The 23,584-nt window shown below is 43.0% G+C and overlaps 1 protein-coding gene across 7 annotated transcripts in view; it reads left to right on the top strand.

Annotated features, from left to right (window-relative positions):
• LOC117468409 (uncharacterized) overlaps positions 1–23,584 on the top strand; it is a 49,070-nt gene that overhangs the window by 4,425 nt on the left and 21,061 nt on the right. For 4 of the 7 annotated variants that reach the window (XM_071201772.1, XM_071201769.1, XM_071201767.1 and 1 more), the window contains exons 2-3: positions 12,913–13,013; positions 15,653–16,507. In XM_071201772.1, coding sequence (XP_071057873.1) covers positions 15,823–16,507 — 685 coding nt within the window. In that variant the 5' untranslated portion in view covers positions 12,913–13,013; positions 15,653–15,822. Of the gene's footprint in view, positions 1–12,912; positions 13,014–14,541; positions 14,663–15,468; positions 15,570–15,652; positions 16,508–23,584 lie in introns of those variants that run through there. The other 3 variants (XM_071201770.1, XM_071201773.1, XM_034112495.2) reach the window with 3 other exon arrangements.

Here is a 23,584-nt window from a genome sequence, read left to right as displayed (position 1 = left end):
TCGCTTACGTCTCTCTTACGTCGAGGCGTGCAGGAAACTAAACCCACCTCCCATGGGTCGACTGTTATGCCTGCCTACAAGCAGTAGTGCTTATAAACACACTTTATAAAGTCAGGCAACACTAACCAGGCTTCGTGTGATTCTGTTTATTTGTGCCTTACTTTGACCATCCGTTCGCTGTTATCGATCATTGTGGAGAGGGGCAGACGTGTTGTTTTGTATTATTGCAGCTATCGGATGCAAGTAGTCAGTTTAGCTTCGGTTGCTATGCTAACATCACCCGTTTTATACCAGAGAAACTTTCATAACAGCGTTGTGATACCAAACAGTGTCAATTCAGACTGACACACATTCACTTAGGCTAAGGGAACTGGGGATATGCATCAGCTGCTTGTGTGAGTCGGACAGTGAATACTTTAGAGCGGCCGCTGCAGTGTGAGCTAACGGGAGAATAAACTCCTGTGGAAGAGCAGCACTGCAGCGGTCGGTAAATGCTGCAGAAACACATTAATAAACAATGAACCACGGCACTCTGGAGAAAAGTATAAGGTTGGAGAAGTCGTTATTCAATTTATTCTGGCTTCGTGTGATTAAAAGCAACACGATCATCGACCCGACGTTGTTGTTGTTGTGAGCTGCCGTAATGGCTGCCGGTGGGGGGCAAATCAGCGATGTAAACGGTGACGTCATGACGCAGCAAGGGCAGCTCTGGGGCGCCAGTGGGTGGTGTGCACAGAGTGGGAGCTGAAAAGGGAAACCGGAGCTGAACCAGAAAAGCTCCCGCTCGGAGCTAGAAACTGAAAAGCGCTGGTGTGAAAGCCGCAACAGAGGAGGACCAGGGCTGATGAAGGAGCCCATGCTGGGCACAGCGGATACCAACTGCACAGGCCTAGTCTGTCACTTTATTTGACTAAATGTGTTTACTTATACATTTAATAGGTTTACACCTTCTGTCCATATGTGCTTTTTATTTAAAACATTTGATTAACTTTTGGTTCACATTTCAATAAATTGTATTTGCACTCCTTTGTCCATTATTCTTACTGAAAATGTTAGATTACACATTCACATCTGACTGAAGATTGGCCCCATTTATTTGTGACGTTGCAAAACAAGGTACATGTTGTGAAGCTCATAAAGTGAGGCAAATAGAAATAATCAGCTGATGGAGTGTAGATGTGGAAATAGCTGCATTCGATCAGCTGACTGTTTTTACAATAAAAGTAGTTTCTTAGTGAATGTCCTGTACTGGTCTTAAAATCTCATAACATCAGCTTTTAATGTTCCTCTTGGATGTTCTTCTTGACCCTCAGAGAAGGAGAACATGTCGTGTCTTTCAGGCATGTCCTTTCCTAACAAAAATGACAGGAAACAGAAAACATATTATTGCAGAACAAGTGTGTTATTTATGAAAGCGGTGTGTTTGTGTGTTTAGGGGCTGTAGATATAATTATTTTGTAATTGTAATGGTTTTTTTTTATTTCAACAATGAGCTACAAAGACAATCAGATTATGAATGAACAGTATGAAGTTCATCAACATTGAAATATATGTTATTATCAAAATAATATTTAACTGTTATCAAAACGTAGTGCAACTGTAGAAGCTTGCTCTGTTGTCTCACTGAAAGAATAACTTTTACCACATTTTTTACAGACAATATTGAGAGATAAATAGTAGCAGTTCTCACTATGTGTTAAATATCTTTGCCTTCAATACATTAAATTAGAAAGCTGACAAAGTCATATTGCTAAATATCTAAATGTAACTTTTTGCATGGAAAAAACCCTCAACTTAACTGATGTGTAGCTGATCTAGTATTTAGTATTGTTTAATGGAATGTATATCAATGTATTCAAGTCAATACTTCATTCATTTAAACCAATATCTTTCTTGATTCTTTGTACAGTATGAAAAAAGAGTATTTGTACCTGTGCTGAAGTTCACTGCTGTGAGGAGTCCAGTTCTGTCTCTCACTCTCTGGTCCAGCCTGTCTGCATCACCTGGACACCTTAAACAAACAGATATATATATATGTAAAGTACCATGTGTACAAACAATATAACTGATTCTCTTCTGTTGGATTGTGTATTGTCCGAGTCAGGGTCCTTTTTATTTTACTGTAACTTTGGAAGTTGTGTTACCAATGCTTACTGTTTATTTGATACCCATTTGGTAATGCAATTAATAAAAACAACAAGGTTTGGGTTCGTTCTTCAGATGACTGTGACGTTAACTTGTAAGCTCAATAATGAACTCCAGCTCAACCAACCATATTGTAATATCTAAGTAATCATCTTGAAATATGACATTAATAATTGTAATATACACACATCTTATTGTGAGGTTGATTTCACATAACTACTTCGACATTAGCTTGTCTACATACTTGAGCATAGCCAATTTAAATTAACCTTAGATGCATACAGTTCTACCTACATAATAAAATATCTCTAAGTTACAAGGATGTAAACTTATTTTATCAACCTCAAACAGAAGCCGTTTGTTCAACAGTATTATCCCACTTAACACTTGTCTATTTCGTTTTAACCTTTAGGCTATATATACAGTCTATGATTTTAACTTGGAGGCTACGATTACAATCGTTAGCACCGATGTAGCTACCACTAGCTTACATGCTAACCCAAGCCTTACCATTCATTACGTAGCTGATTAAAATTATTAACACATAAATAAAGCACTCGAATTTCACTTACCGCATTCATGCACCGTCTGTTTTAACCGCAGAGCGAGTCACAATAGTCCGATATATAAGCATGAAGAACAAACAACCACGGCCGGCTACAAGTTGTGTTTCCTGGATGAGCTGAGCAGGCAGAGTCCCTGTAGCTAGCTTCACGGAGCAGCTAGCAGAGAGACAAGAAGCTAACAGCGGCAGGCACTTGACAGAGCCGTCACTCAATGTGACCACGCCCTAATTTATGCACACACTTTAAGACCTAATATAAATAAACGGGTCGCGTTAGAAAACAATTCACTCACTCATCTAACTATATCGATAATAAAAATGTATGGAGCCAGGGGTAGAAACATGTTTTTTTCTGCTGTAAAGTTGGGCATTTTAACATTGGGGTCTATGGAAATTTCTCCTTTCTGCAGCCATCGCCTATCGACCAATATATGAACTGCAGTGTGTGACACTTCCGTATTGGCTTCCCGGCTCTACCCCACAGTTTGCCGCTTGGTCTATACCTTTAGAGCAGTGCTTCTCAAAGTGTGGTCCGCGGACCACTGGTGGTCCGTGAGCGCCCCCTAGTGGTCCGTGAGTATATTGGTACAATTTCACATTTGAAATAAATAAATACATTTAAGTTTTCCGCACTCTCGCGGGAATATCTCCGCAATGGAGCGAGCTAAAGTTTCACTTTCGATTGCATGATATAGCCCAGATAAACACCTTCATCACACATGTGGCCACTTGTTTGTACCATTTTCAGGCGATTTGTAAAAAACGATGTGTTTTGGATATTAGTGGAGTTAGGTGGTCCGCGAGTGTTTTTTTATTGGTTAAGTGGTCCTTGGTATGAAAAAGTTTGAGAAACACTGCTTTAGAGGAATAGGTTACAAAACACATTGAGCATGATGTGCTACATTATCAAAACCATGCACTAGGTGTCACATGACAAAATGCTGTGTGCAACATTTAAACTCACCAAAAGCTTTGCCTCCATTGTGTAATGACGATTCATTGTTAACTTCCCGCCAACAAACAACAAACACCTTTGCTGCCTCGTGAAAGAAACAGGGACATTATCAGGGATTCACCACTAAATCCACTGTAATGTGTCAAAATAAGAGACTTATTACAATTATCATGACAACTTAAAGTGGACCTATCATGCTATATTTGAAACATATATTGTAGGGCCATACCTATATTGTTACGGTAGAGCGAAGGAAGCAGGACCCAAATGCAGATTAAACTGATTATACCTTTATTTCAAGGATAACGAATAGAACTTGGACAGACAGAACACCGGTGACCCAGGTCATGACACAAGACGAACCGACAAAGACGGACAGAAAAACCAGAACTTAAATACACACAAGACTAATCACACAAACAAGACACAGGTGAGGAGGGAGGAGAAAACACAGGGGCCACTGGTGAACACAATTGGGTAATCAGACACACCAGGGAAACTAACGACAGGGAACCACAGACAGATCTAAACAAGACAAAACACAACGCAGACAGAAAACCACAGACAGATCTAGACAAGACAAAACACCAACACAGACAGATCTTAACAGGTGGAGGGGGTCTGGAGGACGGGCTTGGGCTGACAGCCCAGAGGCACAGCGGAGGACCGGGAGGGGTCTCGGGCGGTCAGGGGGCTGGGCCCGAGGGCGAGGACCCCGGCACTCAGGGGGCAGGGCTCGAGGGCGAAGACCGCGGCTCTCAGGGGGGCGGGCTCGAGGGCGAGGACCGCGGCAGGGAAAGTCAGGGGGGCGGGCTCGAAGGTGAAGGCCGTGGCTCTCAGGGGGCCGGGATCGAGGGTGAAGACTGCCCTCTGAGAGCCGCAGTCTTCACCCTCGAGCCCGGCCCTCAGAGGGCCGGGCTCGAGGGCGAAGACCAGCCAGCTCCGGAGGCCGGGCAGGAAGACGCTGACGGAACAGCGCCGGAGGCCGGGCAGGACCCGGTGTCGGAGCTGGTGGGACAGGCCTCAGCAGGATCCCCCACGGAAGAGGACCAGGACACGGGATTGGCAGGAACCCTGGCAGGAGAGCAGTCGGCGGGACCTCCAACGGGACAGGACATAGGGTTGGCAGGACCCCCGGCAGGAGAGTAGTCGGCGGGGCCTCCAACGGCACAGGACATAGGATTGGCAGGACCCCCGGCAGGAGAGTAGACAGCGGGACCTCCAACGAGACAGGACAAAGGGTTGGCAGGACCCCCGGCAGGAGAGTAGTCGGCGGGGCCTCCAACGAGACAGGACAAGGAGCTGGCAGGACCCCCGGCAGGAGAGTAGACGGCGGGACCTCCAACGGGACAGGACAAGGAGCTGGCAGGACCCCCGGCAGGAGAGTAGACGGCGGGACCTCCAACGGGACAGACATACGATTGGTAGGACCCCCGGCAGAGGAGTAGTCGACAGGGCCTCCAACGGGACAGGACATGGAGTTGGCAGGACCCCCAGCGGAACCTCCAACGGACCAGGACATTGGGTAGGGACTTGAGACGTGACTCGAGAAGGGACTCGAGAGGAGACTCGAGAGGGGAACTAGAGAAGGGACTCCAGAGGGGACTAGAGGAGAGAGGAGGGACTAGAGAAGGGAACTCGAGAGGGGAACTAGAGAGGGGACTCGAGGAGGGACTAGAGGAGGGACTAAAGGAAGGACTAGAGGAGGGACTAAAGGAGGGAACTCCAGAGGGGACTGGAGAGGGGACTCCAGAGGGGACTAGAGGAGAGAGGAGGGACTAGAGGAGGAACTAGAGAAGGGAACTCGAGAGGGGACTTGAGAGGGGAACTAGAGAGGGGACTAGAGGAGGGACTAGAGGAGGGACTAGAGGAGGGAACTCGAGAGGGGACTGGAGAGGGAACTCCAGAGGGGACTAGAGGAGAGACTATAGGAGGGAATAGAGAAGGGAACTCGAGAGGGGAACTAGAGAGGGGACTAGAGGAGGGACTAGAGGAGGGAACTGGAGAGGGAACTCGAGAGGGGACTCGAGAGGGGACTCGAAGGGTGACTTGAGAGGAGACTCGAGAGGGGACTTGAGAGGGAACTGGAGAGGGGACTTGAGATGGGACTGTGGCAGCTGGGGCCAGAGCTGGGTCTGGAACCATGGCTGCGGGAGCCGGAACTGAAGCCAGAATCATGGCTGTAAGGTCCGGTTCTGGAGCCGGAAACATGGCTGTAAGGTCCGGTTCTGGAGCCGGAAACATGGCTGTAAGGTCCGGTTCTGGAGCCGGAAACATGGCTGCTGGGCAAGGAACTGGAACACGGATACATGGCTGTGTGGGGTGGTACTGGAGCACGGTACCATGGCTATGTGGGATGGTACTGGAGCACGGAACCATGGCTGCTGGGTCCGGAGCGGAAGCCTGGACCCTGGCTGTGTAAGCCAGGTAATGCAGTATGGACGCAAAGCTGCGTGGGCCGGTACTGGAGCATGGAGGCATGGCTGCTAGCTTGGCTTTGCGCCTCCTTCTCTTAGCAGCCGCCTGTAGCATCAAAAAAGCTGAATCCGCTGGGTCCTTTCTTGGTCGGTTCGTTCTGTTACGGTAGAGCGAAGGAAGCAGGACCCAAATGCAGATTAAACTGATTATACCTTTATTTCAAGGATAACGAATAGAACTTGGAGCGACAGCACACTCACCGGTGACCCAGGTCATGACACAAGATGAACCGACAAAGACAGACAGAAAAACCAGAACTTAAATACACACAAGACTAATCACACAAACAAGACACAGGTGAGGAGGGAGGAGAAAACACAGAGGCCACAGGTGAACACAATCGGGTAATCGGACACACCAGGGAAACTAACGACAGGGAACCACAGACAGATCTAAACAAGACAAAACACAACGCAGACAGAAAACCACAGACAGATCTAGACAAGACAAAACACCAACACAGACAGATCTTAACATATATAAAACATGTCTGTGATTTTTTTTTTTTTTTAAATACCAAACAGATCATGCATTTTAGCCATGCCTCATTTGCTCTTTTCCAGCCCTGCAAGGGATGATTCTGAGAAGTCTTCTTCGCTGCTTTTGTGGTAGACTACAGCGCCACTTACAGGCCTGGCATATGTACTACAGGGTCTCCAGTGCTTTCGAGCGGTCTCTCATTCCCCTGATAGGTGGAGAGTTGCCCATATAGGCGGAGCACCCCTTTTCTGACATCAGAAAAATTCAAATAATAATCAGCTCCGTTGCAGCCCCGTTTGTAGAGATTTGGGTACGGAGGAAAAGAGAGAGGGTTGTGTTTTCTGACACTTGACGAGTTCCCTGACACACCGGGGACACATATTCATGTATAAAAGACGTACAAAAGTGCATTTTGCATGATAGGTCCCCTTTAAGGGAGAAACACACACAAATAATGTTAGCACATTTAACTGGATATAACTTAGTGTGTGTGTGTTAGTGGGTGTGTGTGTCCTCTTTATTGGACCTTTGAACTTATATAACTCAATCACTTTTAGCTAATGCTCACTAAACCTCTTTTAGTCTTTAACAATTATTTTTGTAACTTTATCCCATACACATGTTTACCTTTTTTTTTTACATTTGACCATGTCATGTAACTTTTGTAATGTAAGGGTCTTGCAACATTGTATTTATTGGTTGTGTTAAGCACTTTAATCTGCATGCTTGTATCAGAACTAATTTTAAACGTATCATACAGTTTGTGTGTGTGTGTGTGTGTGTGTGTGTGTGTGTGTGTGTGTGTGTGTGTGTGTGTGTGTGTGTGTGTGTGTGTGTGTGTGTGTGTGTGTGTGTGTGTGTGTGTGTGTGTGTGTGTGTGTGTGTGTGTGTGTGTGTGTGTGTGTGTGTGTGTGTGTGTGGACTGGTTTACATGACATTGTGAGGCCATATGGCTGCTCGCTAAATTGTGGGGACCTAACTTCCGTCTTTGGGGATTTTTAATACTTCTCTAAGGCTTTAAATTGCAATGTGTTGCATGCTACCCGACTAGCCCCAGCCCGCCCTATAATACCTCTTTCTCCTCTGGAGGCGATAGGAGTGTGTTGATAGGAGAGTCACTGTAGCATTCTCAGACCAGATACATCATCACTAGGAGAGAGATAGATAGCTATTTTACAACACACAATATGAAGACATTATTCAAATGCAGTACATATGGCAAACTACTAAAACTAACATAAACAAAGGCAGCATATTAATATAGATAGTATAGAGCCAGAGGTGAAATACTGCCCCCTGTTCTTTGGAGCAGGTGATTACAATTACACACTGACATTTGGCATACTAACACAAAAATATTGACAGTCTCCAAAAGTCTCCAAATATCACATAAAAACATTGGTTCTATTGTTGTACAATATGCACCAATCAGAACAACACATGAATGAGCATGTATAGAATAAACTGTAAATTTGTATCTCCAGGCGAGCTTCCTGAGGTGGAGCTGTCCGCTCTGCTGTGGTGCTGAATCCTTTCCATGAGCTCCAGCTATTTTAATCTGCCTGGTTTATCCCAAATATCCAAAGTAAAGGATGCACATGGGAATAATCACAATACTAAAGCTGTAACTTTTAAAGTATTGATAAGAACTAGAAGGAGATATAGTCCTGATAGTTTACCTCAAATTCGATTTTTGAGAGCTTTGTGTATATGTGTTTGCTTCATACTGTTGTTTTGTCTACCTATTTACTGTATATTTTGTATTTGTTTGTTATTCAAAACAACAACTGATCTAAACTAAAAGTCTTGCTGGAGTGTCAACCCTCTTAGATCCACAAGAATATAACATGAAGTATTGTGGCTTCATAGCACAAATCGAGATTACATATGTGTGTGTGTGTGTGTGTGTGTGTGTGTGTGTGTGTGTGTGTGTGTGTGTGTGTGTGTGTGTGTGTGTGTGTGTGTGTGTGTGTGTGTGTGTGTGTGTGTGTGTGTGTGTGTGTGTGTGTGTGTGTGTGTGTGTGTGTGTGTGTGTGTGTGTGTGTGTGTGTGTGTGTGTGACGAGGTGCAGTTGAAGTTGTAGTAGCACCTGATAACCACATGTTGGTGCTCACACTCTCCACATTACAGCTGCTTTTAACATCCAAAATCCAAACCAGATATTGACTGTCTGGGCTGAAATGATTTATTTAGGCTGTAGTAAAACTCGTGTTTTTTTCTGCTTCTGGTTTTTAATATCTCAGTTTCATCCTTGCTTTATGTTTAAAAATGTTTTATATCCATCCATCTATCTTTCCATCTATCTCTGTCGAAAGACTTTTATTTCACTTGGTTAATAACGGTTGTTGTTTCTATCAAAGTCTATGGGTTAGGGTTACTCATTATATACACACACACACACACACACACACACACACACACACACACACACACACACACACACACAATCGATATGAGTCAGCCTGCTTTAACCTTCAGCAAGCTTTCATCAGATATGAATTATCAATATCAATTTGTTTTTTTGTTAAGTTGTGTGATGTTGATCTTCCCACCTTAGTGTCAGCATGTTCAATAGGCACTGTGGAAGTTTCAATATGAATGCCCTCTCATTGACTGACTAATCACTGTTTGTAAGTGACTGTAGTGGCAATTTCTTATGTTACCTTATATGGTAAAACCAAATGCTTCTAAAAGCAGTGTCTAACACCACTTTCACCAGTTTATTATTGATTACTCTCATTGTACATCTTTACAGTATTTAAAATATCCCACTTCTGACACCAAAGTCTGTGGTGGATATTTTAAACTCGTCAATACTGTAAAGATGTTCAATGAGAGTAATCAATAATAAACTGGTGAAAGCAAGCAGCGTTGTCTTGTTGGTTATTTGAAGCTTCGAAGGCACAGGTCTCACAGAGTACAGGATAGTCTGCAGGAGTGTGCGCAAAAGTCACAGAATAGCAAAGCTTATATACAACATAGGGCGGGCAGACAGAGTTTTGTGTAGCGGCGGAACGCCTCAGAAATCTGCTTTCACACGGATGTCTCATATCGCTATTAGACACCTGTGTCCTTGAGCGACAGAAAGTATAACGGTTATCAGCTGGAAGTTCAAACTTAGTGTGAAGAGGAGTAGTTTCAACATATAGTCTGCCAAATCAGCTCTGTGGCTTTGAAGCGCTTGAGAATAATAACCCTCATTAGAGTATGCAGAGAAAACAGCACATAAAGAAAAGTATACTGTTAGACAATGCTTTTAGAAGCATTTGGTTTGACCATATAAGGTAACATAAGAAATTGCCACGACATGACTCTCACTGCAGCCAAGTCCCGCAGCATCAATCAATTATAAGATCAGACGAGCTCCAGGGGTCCCAGAGTCTCCCAGCCTCTCAAGTCTCACTGCATGTTTGTTTGGTGGGCTACTTATTTCCAATCTGCCCCCCCCCCCCCCGAAGCTGCAGGGAGTCACCTGAAGCTCCGACCTACTCTTAGATCCCCAGACGACAGCTTTACAAGACCATCATTGTTTTAACAATCTGCACGTGTTATATTTTCTATTCGTCACTTCTGTCAGTGTTTTCTTCACCATCTTGCACTCCTCTCCTCATCTCTGATAGCCGAGATGAATAACTTCAGGTTCTCTTATCTTTCACACTTGCCTCAGTGCAATACACAACCAGCTACTGTGGGGGAAATGGCTTCGTTACAAATAAACACATTCTTATATGTTTCTCTTGGGGATTATTCCTCCTCCGCCTTCATGTTTGACCCCTTGCCTCTTTTCTTGTCACAACAGAACACACAAACACTCCAATGGTACTTGCAAAAAACACTTTAGCAAATGTATTTCGTTCAGTAAAGAATGAGGAAGATAAATCCAATCAAAATGCTTCATCAGTGAGAACCTTAAAAGCGAAGTTTGTAACCTTGTTTGTACTTTACTTTGAGAGCTAGAGATAACACACATGATGAAAGGACTAAGGCTAATTGAAGATGGGTTTCACTGGGAAACATCTGCCCAGGATCAGCTGACTGATGATTTCACTGTAACTGTAGATGTTCAATGTCTTTTTACCGACACTAATCGCTGTAAAAAACATCTCGTAAGAAACATGAAATACACAGATCAATATTCTCAACACTAAAAGCTGTCAGGAGATGATTATCGGGGACACAACAATGTGACAATTCCCCGTTAATTCATATGCAAACTTGTCAGCAGACTATTCTCTATCAGCACATTGAATGGACATGGAGTCAAATAATATGAGTCCAATATTCATAAATAAAATTAAAGTTTAGGGCCGCACAGACTTGATATAGCACATTCTCAAATCTCCAGCTCTGTCGAATTGAAATGAGCGAAGTAACTGAAATGAAGTAGGTTGTATTTCTAAATGCTGAAGTCCTTACGAGAAATACATTGAAAGTGTCAGGGAATAAACACTGCCACCAAACAAAGCCCCTCTGCCCTGAGTGACCTGCACTTAGCACTGCTAATTGGATGTATACTGCTGTACACACACACACACACACACACACACACACACACACACACACACACACACACACACACACACACACACACACACACACACACACACACACACACACACACACACACACACACACACGCGCACACACACACACACACACACACGCTCTAAGATGTGGCATTAGGGATTAGGTTGATAGTGTCAGAGCTACAATGTGTGAGTGTGTGTTTAATACTCAGTACATCGAGCTTTATTCTATGTTAAAAAGTGAAAACACGTATGATTTATTTTTGATGTCATCACACATTATTTATGAGCTGCTGCACTAAAACAATTTTTTAAAATTAAAATCTACCCTTTAAAATGTAATTTACATTTAAATATAGTAAAATATACTGATGTGTGTCAACACAGACAAACAAGGTTGTGAGATTTAGCCATGTGATATGCATCCACTATGTTTGTATATGTACATGTATGCGGAACTGCAGGACGGAGTCCCGAACAAATTTCCTTACGGGGACAATAAAGTATATCGTATAATAAAATATAGGAGTTGGAAACACATAGGGTGCGCATAGGGTTTTCATCTTAATTTGAACCAATAACATTTAAAATGGGTTAATTCATCTTTAAAACTTTAACGTGTCAATGTGTTTGCTTATTTAACTGACACCAAGTGGCCAAATATTTCATAGTGCTTCAAAATGCGTACTTTAGGGTTAGGGTCCTCTGATGCACTGTTAGTTTTGTGTCTCAACATCTTCCACTTTGTCATCACATAATGTTATCTTGCAGATCTTTTGATAGAAACACAGAAACCCGTCTCAACCGTATGTCTGCTTCTTTAATCCTCATAATCTCAATGTGTACACATTGACCACACAGTCCTACCAGTACAGTGTGAACAGACATCTGTCACTCACTCTTTCACTTCCAGTCTTTCAGCTCCATAAAGAACAGCAGACTTATGATCCAACACAAAGTGGGAGCAGAGGCTGATAGTGTGCTCAGTAACCATAGTTATACATGCAGTTGTGAACCCTTTGGAACTACCTGGATTTCTGCATAAATTGGTCATAAAATGTGTTCTGATCTTGATCCAAGTCACAACAATAGACAAACACAGTCTGCTTAAGCTAAAACCACACAAACAATTATATGTTTTCATGTTTTTATTGAACACACCATGTAAACATTCACAGTGCAGGGTGGAAAAAGTGAACCCTTGGATTTAATAACTGGTTGACCCTCCTTGGGCAGCAATAACCTCAACCAAACGTTTCCTATAGTTGCATATCAGACCTGCACAACGGTCAGGAGGGATTTTGGACCATTCCTCTTTACAAAACTGTTTCAGTTCAGCAATATTCTTGGGATGTCTGGTGTGAATCGCTCTCTTGAGGTCATGCCACAGCATCTCAATTGGGTTGAGGTCAGGACTCTGACTGGGCCACTCCAGAAGGCGTATGTTCTTCTGTTGAAGCCATTCTGTGCTTTGGGTCGTTGTCCTGCATCACCCATCTTCTGTTGAGCTTCAATTGGAGGACAGGTGGCCTTAAGTTCTCCAGCAAAATGTCTTGATAAACTTGAGAATTCATTTTCCCGTCGATGATGGCAATCTGTCCAGGCCCCGAGGCAGCAAAGCAGCCCCAAACCATGATGCTCCCTCCACCATACTTCACAGTTGGGACGAGGTTTCGATGTTGGTGTGCTGTGCCTTTTTTTCTCCACACATAGCGTTGTGTGTTCCTTCCAAACAACTCAACTTTGGTTTCATCTGTTCACAGAATATTTTGCCAGTAGTGCTGTGGAACATCCAGGTGCTCTTTTGAAAACTTCAAACGTGGACAGCAGTGGCTTCCTCCGACCAACTTATGCAGACGTCCAGGTAATTCCAAAGGGTTCACATACTTTTTCTTGCAACTGTATAGTATGTTTCAGAAGTAATGTGGTTATGATTAATTGATGTCCAAAATGCCGCATGTAGCATATTAAGGACATTATACATTATGCTTTGTTAATGCAGGCTTTATAGTAAATACTGGTACTCACTCTTTGATTAAACTGTAAGTGTGGTCTGCAAAATGATAGGAATACCAGTATCAGGTTATATTTGACATAAATACCTTATCATAACCAAAGCTCTTTACCTGCTGGACTTTAGTCTATACGTGTCTACTGTTTAGTTGGCGAGCCACAGCGAATGTTTTGAGCTTTTTCAGAAAAACATCTGCCTGATGCTACGATTACAAATGAGATTAAACTGCAGAGTTGGCATATTTTCAAATATTTATTTTTTATTAATTTTTTTACAAGTCTTTTTATTTCATTAAAGTGTACAGTAATCGATGCCATTTCATTTACATTGAAATATCATCGTACACTCGTTTTCAAATATTTGTAACCAGAAATCACTTAACATCTTCTTTATAGCGGATTGTCTATACCGATAAGATGGTGTATTTGTACCGTACGTACATGCCTATAGCAGCTTTCATTTGATGGCTTGAAATCAAATACTTTTCCTGTGTCCACTTTGGCAAAGCTTTGGTTGTAAATAATGTATTTTGTGGCAGCAGAGCTCATCACGTCCCCATTTACTGGCCCGGCATTTGATAAAAGTCCGTTTTCTCAGGATCTCACTTCATCTGTAGTTGTTGGCAAAGGTCTTGCTTTCTTTCCTTCTCTTTTTCTGAATGTTTTTCTCCCGCTTTAATGTAATTTCACCCCGCCTGCTCCTCTCCTCTACACCTCCATTTATTTTCTTTGCATTCCCCATCTCTATCTCCTATTTTTGGTCCCAGATGCATCATTTATTCATAGCTTTGCATGGACTTTCTGACTAGAGAGCTATCAACAAGAGCCATCAGGGTCATCACATTACACCTGAGCCAGTGTCCACCTGTGACCATAGCCTGTGACCCCACACACACACACACACACACACACACACACACACACACACACACACACACACACACACACACACACACACACACACACACACACACACACACACACACACACACACACACACAAAATGTCAATCTTTTGAGTTTAGCTTGGGCTTTAGTGTGGTAAAGATTCTCTGAGATTAAAGGGGCCCTATTATGATCGTTTTCGGGTTTCATAATTGCATTTTGTTCATTTACTGTGACATGTTTACATGCTTTAATGTTCAAAAAGCTCTTAGTTTTTCCTCATACTGCCTGTGCTGCAGCGCCTCTTTTCACCCTCTCTCTGATTGGTTAGCTGGCCAGATGTCCCATCTCTTAGCCTATGCTATCACGTAAAATGTATTTGGAGTGCTAGCCAATGGAAGCGCAGAGTAACTATGTGAAGTCACTATGTTTCAGGAGAAAATAAAAGAAGTGTGTGGAAGAGTAAGTCCCTCTGGGGGAACTTTTGGGTTTCAGCCTTTGCAGACCATTCACAAAAACCTAAACAACATACTACAGGAAATCGCCAAAAAGCAGAATATAGCCTCTTTCAGCTAAGCAGCTGCTGGGCCCACAAAGAGCAAAGCAACATCTGTGGGTGAGCTAGCACGTGACGTTTTAAACTGAATGTAACAGTTATAGTACACACAAGGACAATGTGATTATTTGTATACTAACATTGGTCTGTGGGATGTCACATTACACCACAGCAATAACACATTTGTTTTGCTCTAATAAATGATATGCCATGCAAAACCTCGGCATCACATCGTCAAAGTGACTCCTGAATAACACAGAGGTGTGTTTGTTTGTTATCAGTATGAAACGGAGCCTTACAGAGTGCAAACCTCAAGGCTAGCATACTTTAGCAACTGCTGCTAAGTTTCCTCCATTCAAATCACACAGACCTCTTCAGTTCAGGTAAACAGAAGTCCGGCAGCAAATACCTCCTACATAAGAAACTCATTCATAGTTTAAAGGTCACTCACAGGGTTAGGGTTATATCTACCCACAATTAGCCACAGTGCGGTCTGAAATGTGGCGGGGTTAGGGTTAGGGGTTTGTGTGGACACATGCACCTAAGTGGTTTGCAGCTATTGGGGAGTTGGGCTTAGTTAAACCATTCCACAGTATACACCTATACATTCAGCTTTAGTTTTCAATCTGTTTTCCAACCAGTTGAGTGGCCAAGTACATTGTGATCTATTGATGTGAGCCATCAGCAAATATTGCCTAAATTGTTTAATTCAACTGTGCATACAACCATTACAGGGGAAGTACAGAGTGAAGGGGCAGAGAGGGAAAGGACTTAGGGCTGCATGAGTTACAGCTCAGCACAGCTCAGCGAATGAGTGAGTGTTACGCAAGAGCTCAGTCAGCCCAGCGGAAGTTAAGAGGGGGGGGGGAGAGAGTGAGCAGTGAGGGAGAGAGAGAGAGAGCATTGAGGGAGAGAGAGGAGAGCCGGAGAGGGAGAGAGAGGAGAGCCGGAGAGGAAACAACAGCATGTGAGAGCAGATTACAGCTGGATCTACACACACACACTATCATACACTCTCCTTTACTGGCTTCTCTGTCCTATCTCTTACAGCGCGGCAACATCATGAGGGGGAGCGCAGAGGGGGTTTTCCTCTCTCTGCTGAGGGAGTGAGGAGAGAAGAAGAGAGAAACTTTCCTCTAAAGGATCTTCTCGCTGAGACTAGACCATGAGGCTGTGAATCGTCCCTCTCACGGAGCTCTTCTTCCTCATTAGCTGACCCCATGTCTCCCAAACATGGACCCCCCACTCGGAGCACCCCACTCTGGATGCTGCTGTGCACGCTGCTCTGTGCTGTGGTGCTGGCAGGGGGCTCCACCCTGAGCCCAAAGGACTTACAGAGCACCACAACGCTGCCGGAGGACTGGACCGGGACCCCCATCCAGCTGCAGCCAGACCTCCAGACTGAGAACCTGATGATCAACGAAGTGCAGACTGAAGCGCAGACAGAAGCGCAGACAGAAGCGCAGACTGAAGCGCAGACAGAAGCGCAGACTGAAGCGCAGACAGAAGCGCAGACTGAAGCGCAGACAGAAGCGCAGACAGAAGCGCAGACTGAAGCGCAGACAGAAGCGCAGACAGAAGCGCAGACTGAAGCGCAGACAGAAGCGCAGACTGAAGCGCAGACAGAAGCGCAGACAGAAGCGCAGACAGAAGCGCAGACTGAAGCGCAGACAGAAGCGCAGACTGAAGCGCAGACAGAAGCGCAGACTGAAGCGCAGACAGAAGCGCAGACAGAAGCGCAGACTGAAGCGCAGACAGAAGCGCAGACTGAAGCGCAGACTGAAGCGCGGACAGAAGCGCAGACTGAAGCGCAGACAGAAGCGCTGACTGAAGCGCAGACTGAAGCGCAGACAGAAACACAGACTGAAGCTCTGCAGACTCAGAGCATCACCAGGAACTACTCAGGTTAGTTTGTTCAACCATCAACCGTATATTCTTTCATTTTTACTGCTACTGCTTTCTTGAACATGTGATGTTTTGTGATGATTTATTCTTGTGTGCAATAACTTTTTAGCCACATGCCTGAAGAGCCAAAGTTAAATTGGCATTTCAATAAATATTTAATGCAATTATACATATAGCTATAACTCCTTTCAGGGCAATGACATGTATTGGTGTTAGCTTCTCAGATGGGAATATTGGGAGGTGTCTGATAGCTAACTGAACATCTTTTGATTGATGCAAAAAGCTACTGATATTTCACTATTACTGGAATACCAGTCATTATTCATCCCTTCAAACGTCTTGCATGATCATTATCACTTATCCCATGGTCACTAAATGACGATATTAAGATAACCCTCTACATTCATAGAATCATTGTGATTGTGGTGTGTTGCTACATAAAATAAAAGTCATTATTATTAGGCTTTTTATTGGTAATAAAAAAATGGGTACTAAGTAACAAAATCCTTTAAAGTTCTTTAAAACTGTACCTGTTTCTCCTAATCTGAGTATCGGTGATGCTTAACCTCAAACTGAACCTAACCTGAACATCGCTCTAAATCTTCTACAGAAAGTGTGCTAATAGGACACACAAATACACATGTGTTTTTGTGTGTCTTCACCTAAAACACATGCATGTATGTGCATGTGTTTTTGTATGTGAGTTGAGTTGGCCTTCCAATGTGTGGTGCACATTCTTGTGATCAACGTTCTCCCCACCGTTTATGGAAAGTGGGGAGAATTATTAATAGTGTGTTAATATGTGAAAGGTCAATCCAAGTAACAAAAAAGATAGTTGTGTGTTTCTACATGTGTTCTGACTCACATTGCTTATGTGGGAATACAGAAGTGTGAGTGCATATAAAGTCAGTGTGTGTGTGTGTGTGTGTGTGTGTGTGTGTGTGTGTGTGTGTGTGTGTGTGTGTGTGTGTGTGTGTGTGTGTGTGTGTGTGTGTGTGTGTGTGTGTGTGTGTGTGTGTGTGTGGCCTAGCATTACTATACTTGTGGGGACCTAAATCTGTTTGCACAGTCACGTGTGGGGACTCACCTCCCTTATGGGGACAAATTGGAGGTCCCCATAAGGGGGATCATTAATTTTAGGGTGAAGACTTGGTTAGGTTTAGGGTAAGGGTTAGGGTAAAGGTTAGGGTTAGGCATGTGTTGGTTATGGTTATGGTTAAGGTTAAGTCTCCAGGAAATGCATGTAAGTCAATGTAATGTCCCCTGAAGTGATGTATACATGGTATGTGTGTGCGTGTGTGTGTGGCAGCAGGTGATGCAGTTACAGTTTGTTGTATCGAGGCTGAAGAGAAAGCTGCAGCGCGGCTTGACTTCCCCTCCACTGGAGCATGAACTCGCTTTCTCTTCTCCTCCGCTCATTCTCCCTTTTTCCTTTTCTCTTCTCTTCTTATATGTCACTCTCTCTTGCCCCTGTTTGCTTTAAACAACCACTGTCTTATCGGTCTCCTGTTCCACTTATTGCTCTCCCCCCGTCACTTTGTTTGTAGTGTTTTCATTTCATTCCGCTGTTTCTATTTCCACAGTCCTCTGTTCCTTGCTCGCCTCTTCTTAGTCACAGAGTCCTCATCCCCGCGTGTATGCATATATAGCCTACAGCGGATGACAAAATGCAAACATCATGTGCCTAACACACACACGTAGACAGAGCAGGAATAAGCACTTTATACTTTAATAACACACACACACACACACACACACACACACACACACACACACACACACAAATCCTAGAATCCGAGATCCTGGAGGTGTGATTAATATCAACGTTCCCAAACCAGTGCTTATTCAAGCAGCATTAACAGATAAATGCAGCGCTTCTGTATGTTGTTTACTTTTCTCTACTATATTTTAAGCCAATTTTACTCTCCTTAATGTTTGGGTTGCACAGCAAGAATGCGTTTTGACATTTTAGAGATTTTAATTTTAGCCCTTTGATATTAAAATTAGCCTCATCCGTCATTTTAGGACACAAATAAATCCAGTTAAATATAGAAGACTTTTGTACACGTTGAGCCTTTGGACTCATGAGGCACTGAATATCAACAGATCTGTACATTACTTTTCAGGAAGAGTTGAAGCAGTTTATAGTTTATTTTCCAAATGTACTACACTACACTTACTTCATGGTCTTTATGCAGAGCTTACAAAACACATGCTCTTAGTGTCTGAGGGACCCCCCCCCCCCCCCTCTACTATATTCCTTCGAAAAGGAGAAAGAAACAAGAGCAACGATGTGCAACTGGGTATCAAACACAACCAATTTATTGTGGTTCCAAGTGGCTAAACGCTCTTAAATAATTCAGTTTCTTGGACAAAACCAATGGCGATGATCAGGTATGGATACAGCGTCTAACTGACAATAAGCTGCTTATTCTTCCCTCTAAGTCTCTTCGGATAAGATCGTCAGTCAAAAGCCTTAAACGTAAATCTGAAATGTTACACTGACTTTAATCTGATTCCCTGACAGGCAAAGCCAATTACCTTTGTCTATTCCAGGCTATTTCTGGTGCAATAAATCCTGTTAATGACACGCTAACACACAGGAATACAGATGCACACACTAACCGTGAGGAGGTAGAGTCAAGTGGATTTTAAAGCCAATTACTTCCATCTATTCTACCTTTTTTCTTCAGAACTGTATGCTGAGATCTTCACTCCTGCATCTGACATTAGCTCTGTAAACTTTAACATGCACCATTTCTGCAAACATAAATAACCCACAATGGGAATTTCTTTTCTGGACACACACATGTACCCCTAATAATTAATAATAATTCCTTACATTTTAGGCATATGTATGTCAACGAAACACACTATTGTCACACCTCAGCCGTACAGGCTTTGTGCAAAAGATTGACTTCTGTCACTGGCAGTGACTCAACTTCATCATTACCTTCTCACGCCTTACCCTAACCCGCTCAACAAACAATGTCACTGAGGAAGAGTCTGAATTAGCTTTCTCACTGCTCTGATGGTTGTAGCTGGATGTGAACAACTAATAGGCAGGGTAAATGAAGGCAAAGACAAAGCAATACTTAATCAAGGAAAGCAATAGTAGGGTATTTTGGTATTTGCTATGATGTTTTTTCGTTAGAAATGTAGGTGGAGCCAGCAGCCAGTTGAATAGCTTAGCATAAAGCTTGAAAACAGTACTAAATAGTTAGACTGGCTTGGAATAAAGTTAACAAAATCTGCTACAGGTACAGGTTTATTTGCCAGGAAATGTGTGGGAACTTCAAATGACCGTTTCTTTTCTTTCTTTTATGTTCTGGCATAACAACTGACTCCCCAAACAGCAAATGTTTGTTTTTACACTTCAATTTGTGTGTGCACTAGACAAGAAAAAATCCCAACAGACAAAACCCCCACCAACATCTGCCTTTTGTCAGAAACAGTTATATAATCCTTTTAATTAACGGATGGTTGTACACTTCACTAACATTCAAATAACCAACTATTTGAATTGTTGCTCTTTACACTACTAAAATAAGGGGTACTAAACTTCAGAACTTTACAGTGCCTCAGTTTAAAGGTGAATAGTAGTGAGAAAAACCAACCCAGTGATAGTTCTGATCTGAATCTACTTTTAAATATCACAAAAGCTACAAAAAGCTCTGTCAGATAGTTATTTCCGATTGTCTCCTTTTCCAACCACTTGCTGTGTGTACTTTAGATTTCCTATGCTGTGTTCCCAGAATGCCAGACTGAGTTTTAGTTGACTTATTTGAAGCAAAGTGACAGTAACTGTGGCTGAACACGCAAGAAAAGAAAGTGGGCATTTAAGACCTCTTGTCTCTTTGTCATGTAACTTTGATGAAGGTTTTCGTATAAAATTGAACGATGCTTTAATGGCGTCCATTGAGCTGCGGGCTTAGTCTATTTCCCACATATGGCTGAAGGTTTTTGCATGTTTGTCGTCCCTATGCCATGGCGCCTGCATGTTAAAGTAGAACTTCCATTACCTCTGGTTTCTGCTGATAGTCAACATAAAAAAAAGACAGAATCCCTCGAAAATGTGATTTACACAAATGTCCTGTATCACTTTATTTTGCTAGTATTTGCGGCTCACTGGACAAAAGCTCAAATGCGTGGCTGAGGAAAGCACGTTTTTCTTTGCGTTAGAACAGGCAGAGCAAGAGCCAATGGAATTAGGTAATCAGCTGTGATACTCAGTGAGGGGCCTATAGAAATAGATACAGGAGAAGACAGAGTGAGGCATGATGGTTGGTCACGTACAGCAGCTGGAGCAAAGGGACGAAAAACACTCAAGAAGAGAAATCAGTGAGGATCATGAGTTTGGACAAGATAAAGCTATTCAGTCTTTTGTTATTCAGTTTGATGGAGCCCGTCTGAAATTAAATATATATTTTAAACCAATGTTTATCCAGGGAAATCTGACCAAGCATATGGTAGAGTCTCTTTTCAGGGAGAGTCTAGCAACAGGATGACATGAACTAGCATTACCTGAAGTGTAGGATCCAGTGTCTTCACAGACTGTAAGAAGTGGACAAAGTAACTACTGTATGACGCCATTGGTTTACGGACTGCAGTTTTGAAGACTCTAGGGTTGCGTTCCAATAGTCCATTTAGCATAGGAACCTTCCTAACCAAGTGAAATGACCCGGAAGTACGTCAGTGGCAGCCATGTTAAGTGCCGTTCCAATTCTCCAAATGAAAGGAAAGGAGGTTTCAAACTTCCTTTATAACCTCCTTTAGCTTAGGAACCACTGGACCTCCCTTGACGAAAGGAGAGGAGAAAATGCTGCCCCACAATGCATTGCAGCCGCAGCATTTGCCGTCACTCAACAGTCGGCCGTTCACGGAAACAACCGATTATGACCGAGAAATTATATCATGAAAGTTACGGTGCTTATTAAGCATTTTAAAACATAGGTGGTAAGTTGCTAAAGTGCTTTTTTCTGAACGTTAATCAGTATTATAATCAAAAAGATAAATATGAACGTAGTTTTTACTGAAATGATCAAATAAAGTCAACATTTCACAGTCTTTACTGAGCTGTGTGGAGTTTGTTCAACTTTTAAAAGATGTTCGAATGGTGATATACACAGGGATAGATGTTAAGGACTAACGTTTATAATAATAATAATTAATAATTCCTTACATTTATTATAGCGCTTTATCAATGACTCAAAGCGCTTTACATATACACACATTACACATATATCATACATGCAATGGTCAGATACTGTGGACAATACCCACAGGAGCAAGTTCAGGTGAAGTGTCTTGCCCAAGGACACAACGGCTTTACAGACGCAGCAGCGGCAGGTTTCACCCCTTGATCTGATGATCATTGCACAGCGCACTGCGCCACACCGTCCATCTTCACGCCTCGAAGTCATCGAGGCGTGAAGATGGACGTACACATTAGTATTATACATGTACTGTGGACAATACCCACAGGAGCAAATCCGGGTGAAGTGTCTTGCCCAAGGACACAACCGCCTGGGGGCGGGAGCGGGTTTCGAACTGGAGTTCCCCAGCACTCCCCCTTGATCTGATGATCGGATGCACAGACCACTGCGCCACCCATCCAATAATAAATACATTTGTATTGATTTTAAGATATTTTCATAGTTCATACAATACAATTATACGTATTGGGATCATTTGTATTAATGTGGACCGGAGGGAGAGGGTGACGAGCATAAGTTTCACTTTCCTTTTTTATTTCAATTCCAACTTTGGTCATGAAGAATATGTTTCTCTGTTGTCCACGTTCATAAAGCAAAGCAGCAGCACCAGAGCACGGTGCAGAGTCTCTAGATGAGTCCGTCGTTCTTATTAAACATCCATGTTATAGTCCGCTGTATAGAAAGCTGTAGTTTCCATAGTTTCCCCACAGCAGCAGACGCACATTCATGACGTCCGCTGGCGCATCATAAACACGTCGGATAGTGAAAGTGCATTCGGATTCTCTAAAGTACCGCAGTCTCTTCTCCTAAGTCTTTTTGAATTCTCCTATCCACTATCCCTTAACCCCGTGACGTTTCACTCAGAGGTCAAGGAATAGGAGATAGGGTTAGAATTTAGGAGCTGATTTTTGGATTATCGGAACGCAACCTCGATTAGCATGTGGGCCGTCGCCATCTTGGTTTTTGCAACCAGAAGTGACAGGGAAGTGTGGTTCTAGGTACAACCGAAGCCTGAAGAAGACTTTAGGCAACCTAGATGTTACACTTACCTTTGATGAAGAGAAAACAAACTGTGACAGAGAAGACGTAAACAGTGGCGGTGCTAGGGGGTGGCTACTGGGGCTCAAGCCCCGGATGTTTTCTGAAAAGCCCCGGATGTTTCACTTACATTTTTTTTTTAAAACCAATCAATCAAACCAATTTAGAACTGTTTTCGAAAGTCCTACCCAGTTTTCTAGTTGGTCTAGTAATATGTTGTGGTCAACAGTGTCAAACGCAGCACTGAGATCTAATAATACTAACACTGAAGTTCTGCCACTGTCTGTGTTTATGTGGATGTCATTGAAGACCTTTACAAGAGCAGTCTCAGTGATTCTTTTTTAAGAGCGGTTTAATGACTGCAGTTTTCAGGGCCTGTGGAAAAATACCTGAGTGAAGAGATTTGTTTACTATATGAAGTAGATCTAAGGCCATGCAAGGCAAAACATCTTTGAAAAATCCTGTTGGAATAATATCAAGGCAGCAGGAGGAGGATTTCAGAAATTGAATAATGTCCTCTAGGTTTTTATCATTAATCTGATGGAATTGTGTCATGATGTCTGAATTGATGTTAAGTGGACACAGAGACAACACATTTGCTGTTCCTGATGCAGAGGCACTGACTGCTTGTCTGATTTTCTGAATTTTGTCAGTGAAAAAGGAGGCAAAATCATTGCACGCCCTGGTGGATAGAAATTCAGAGGCTACTGACACTGGGGGGTTAGTTAGTCTGTCGACGGTAGCAAACAAGGCACGTGCGTTGTTTTTGTTTTTGGTAATGATGTCAGAGAAGAATGATTGTCGTGCATTTTTCAATTCCAAA

This window comes from Pseudochaenichthys georgianus, chromosome 23 (genome assembly GCF_902827115.2).
Source record: "Pseudochaenichthys georgianus chromosome 23, fPseGeo1.2, whole genome shotgun sequence".
Classification (NCBI taxonomy): domain Eukaryota; kingdom Metazoa; phylum Chordata; class Actinopteri; order Perciformes; family Channichthyidae; genus Pseudochaenichthys; species Pseudochaenichthys georgianus.
The sequence above is the reverse complement of the archived record's forward strand: the minus strand, read 5'-3'. Positions and strand labels throughout refer to the sequence as shown.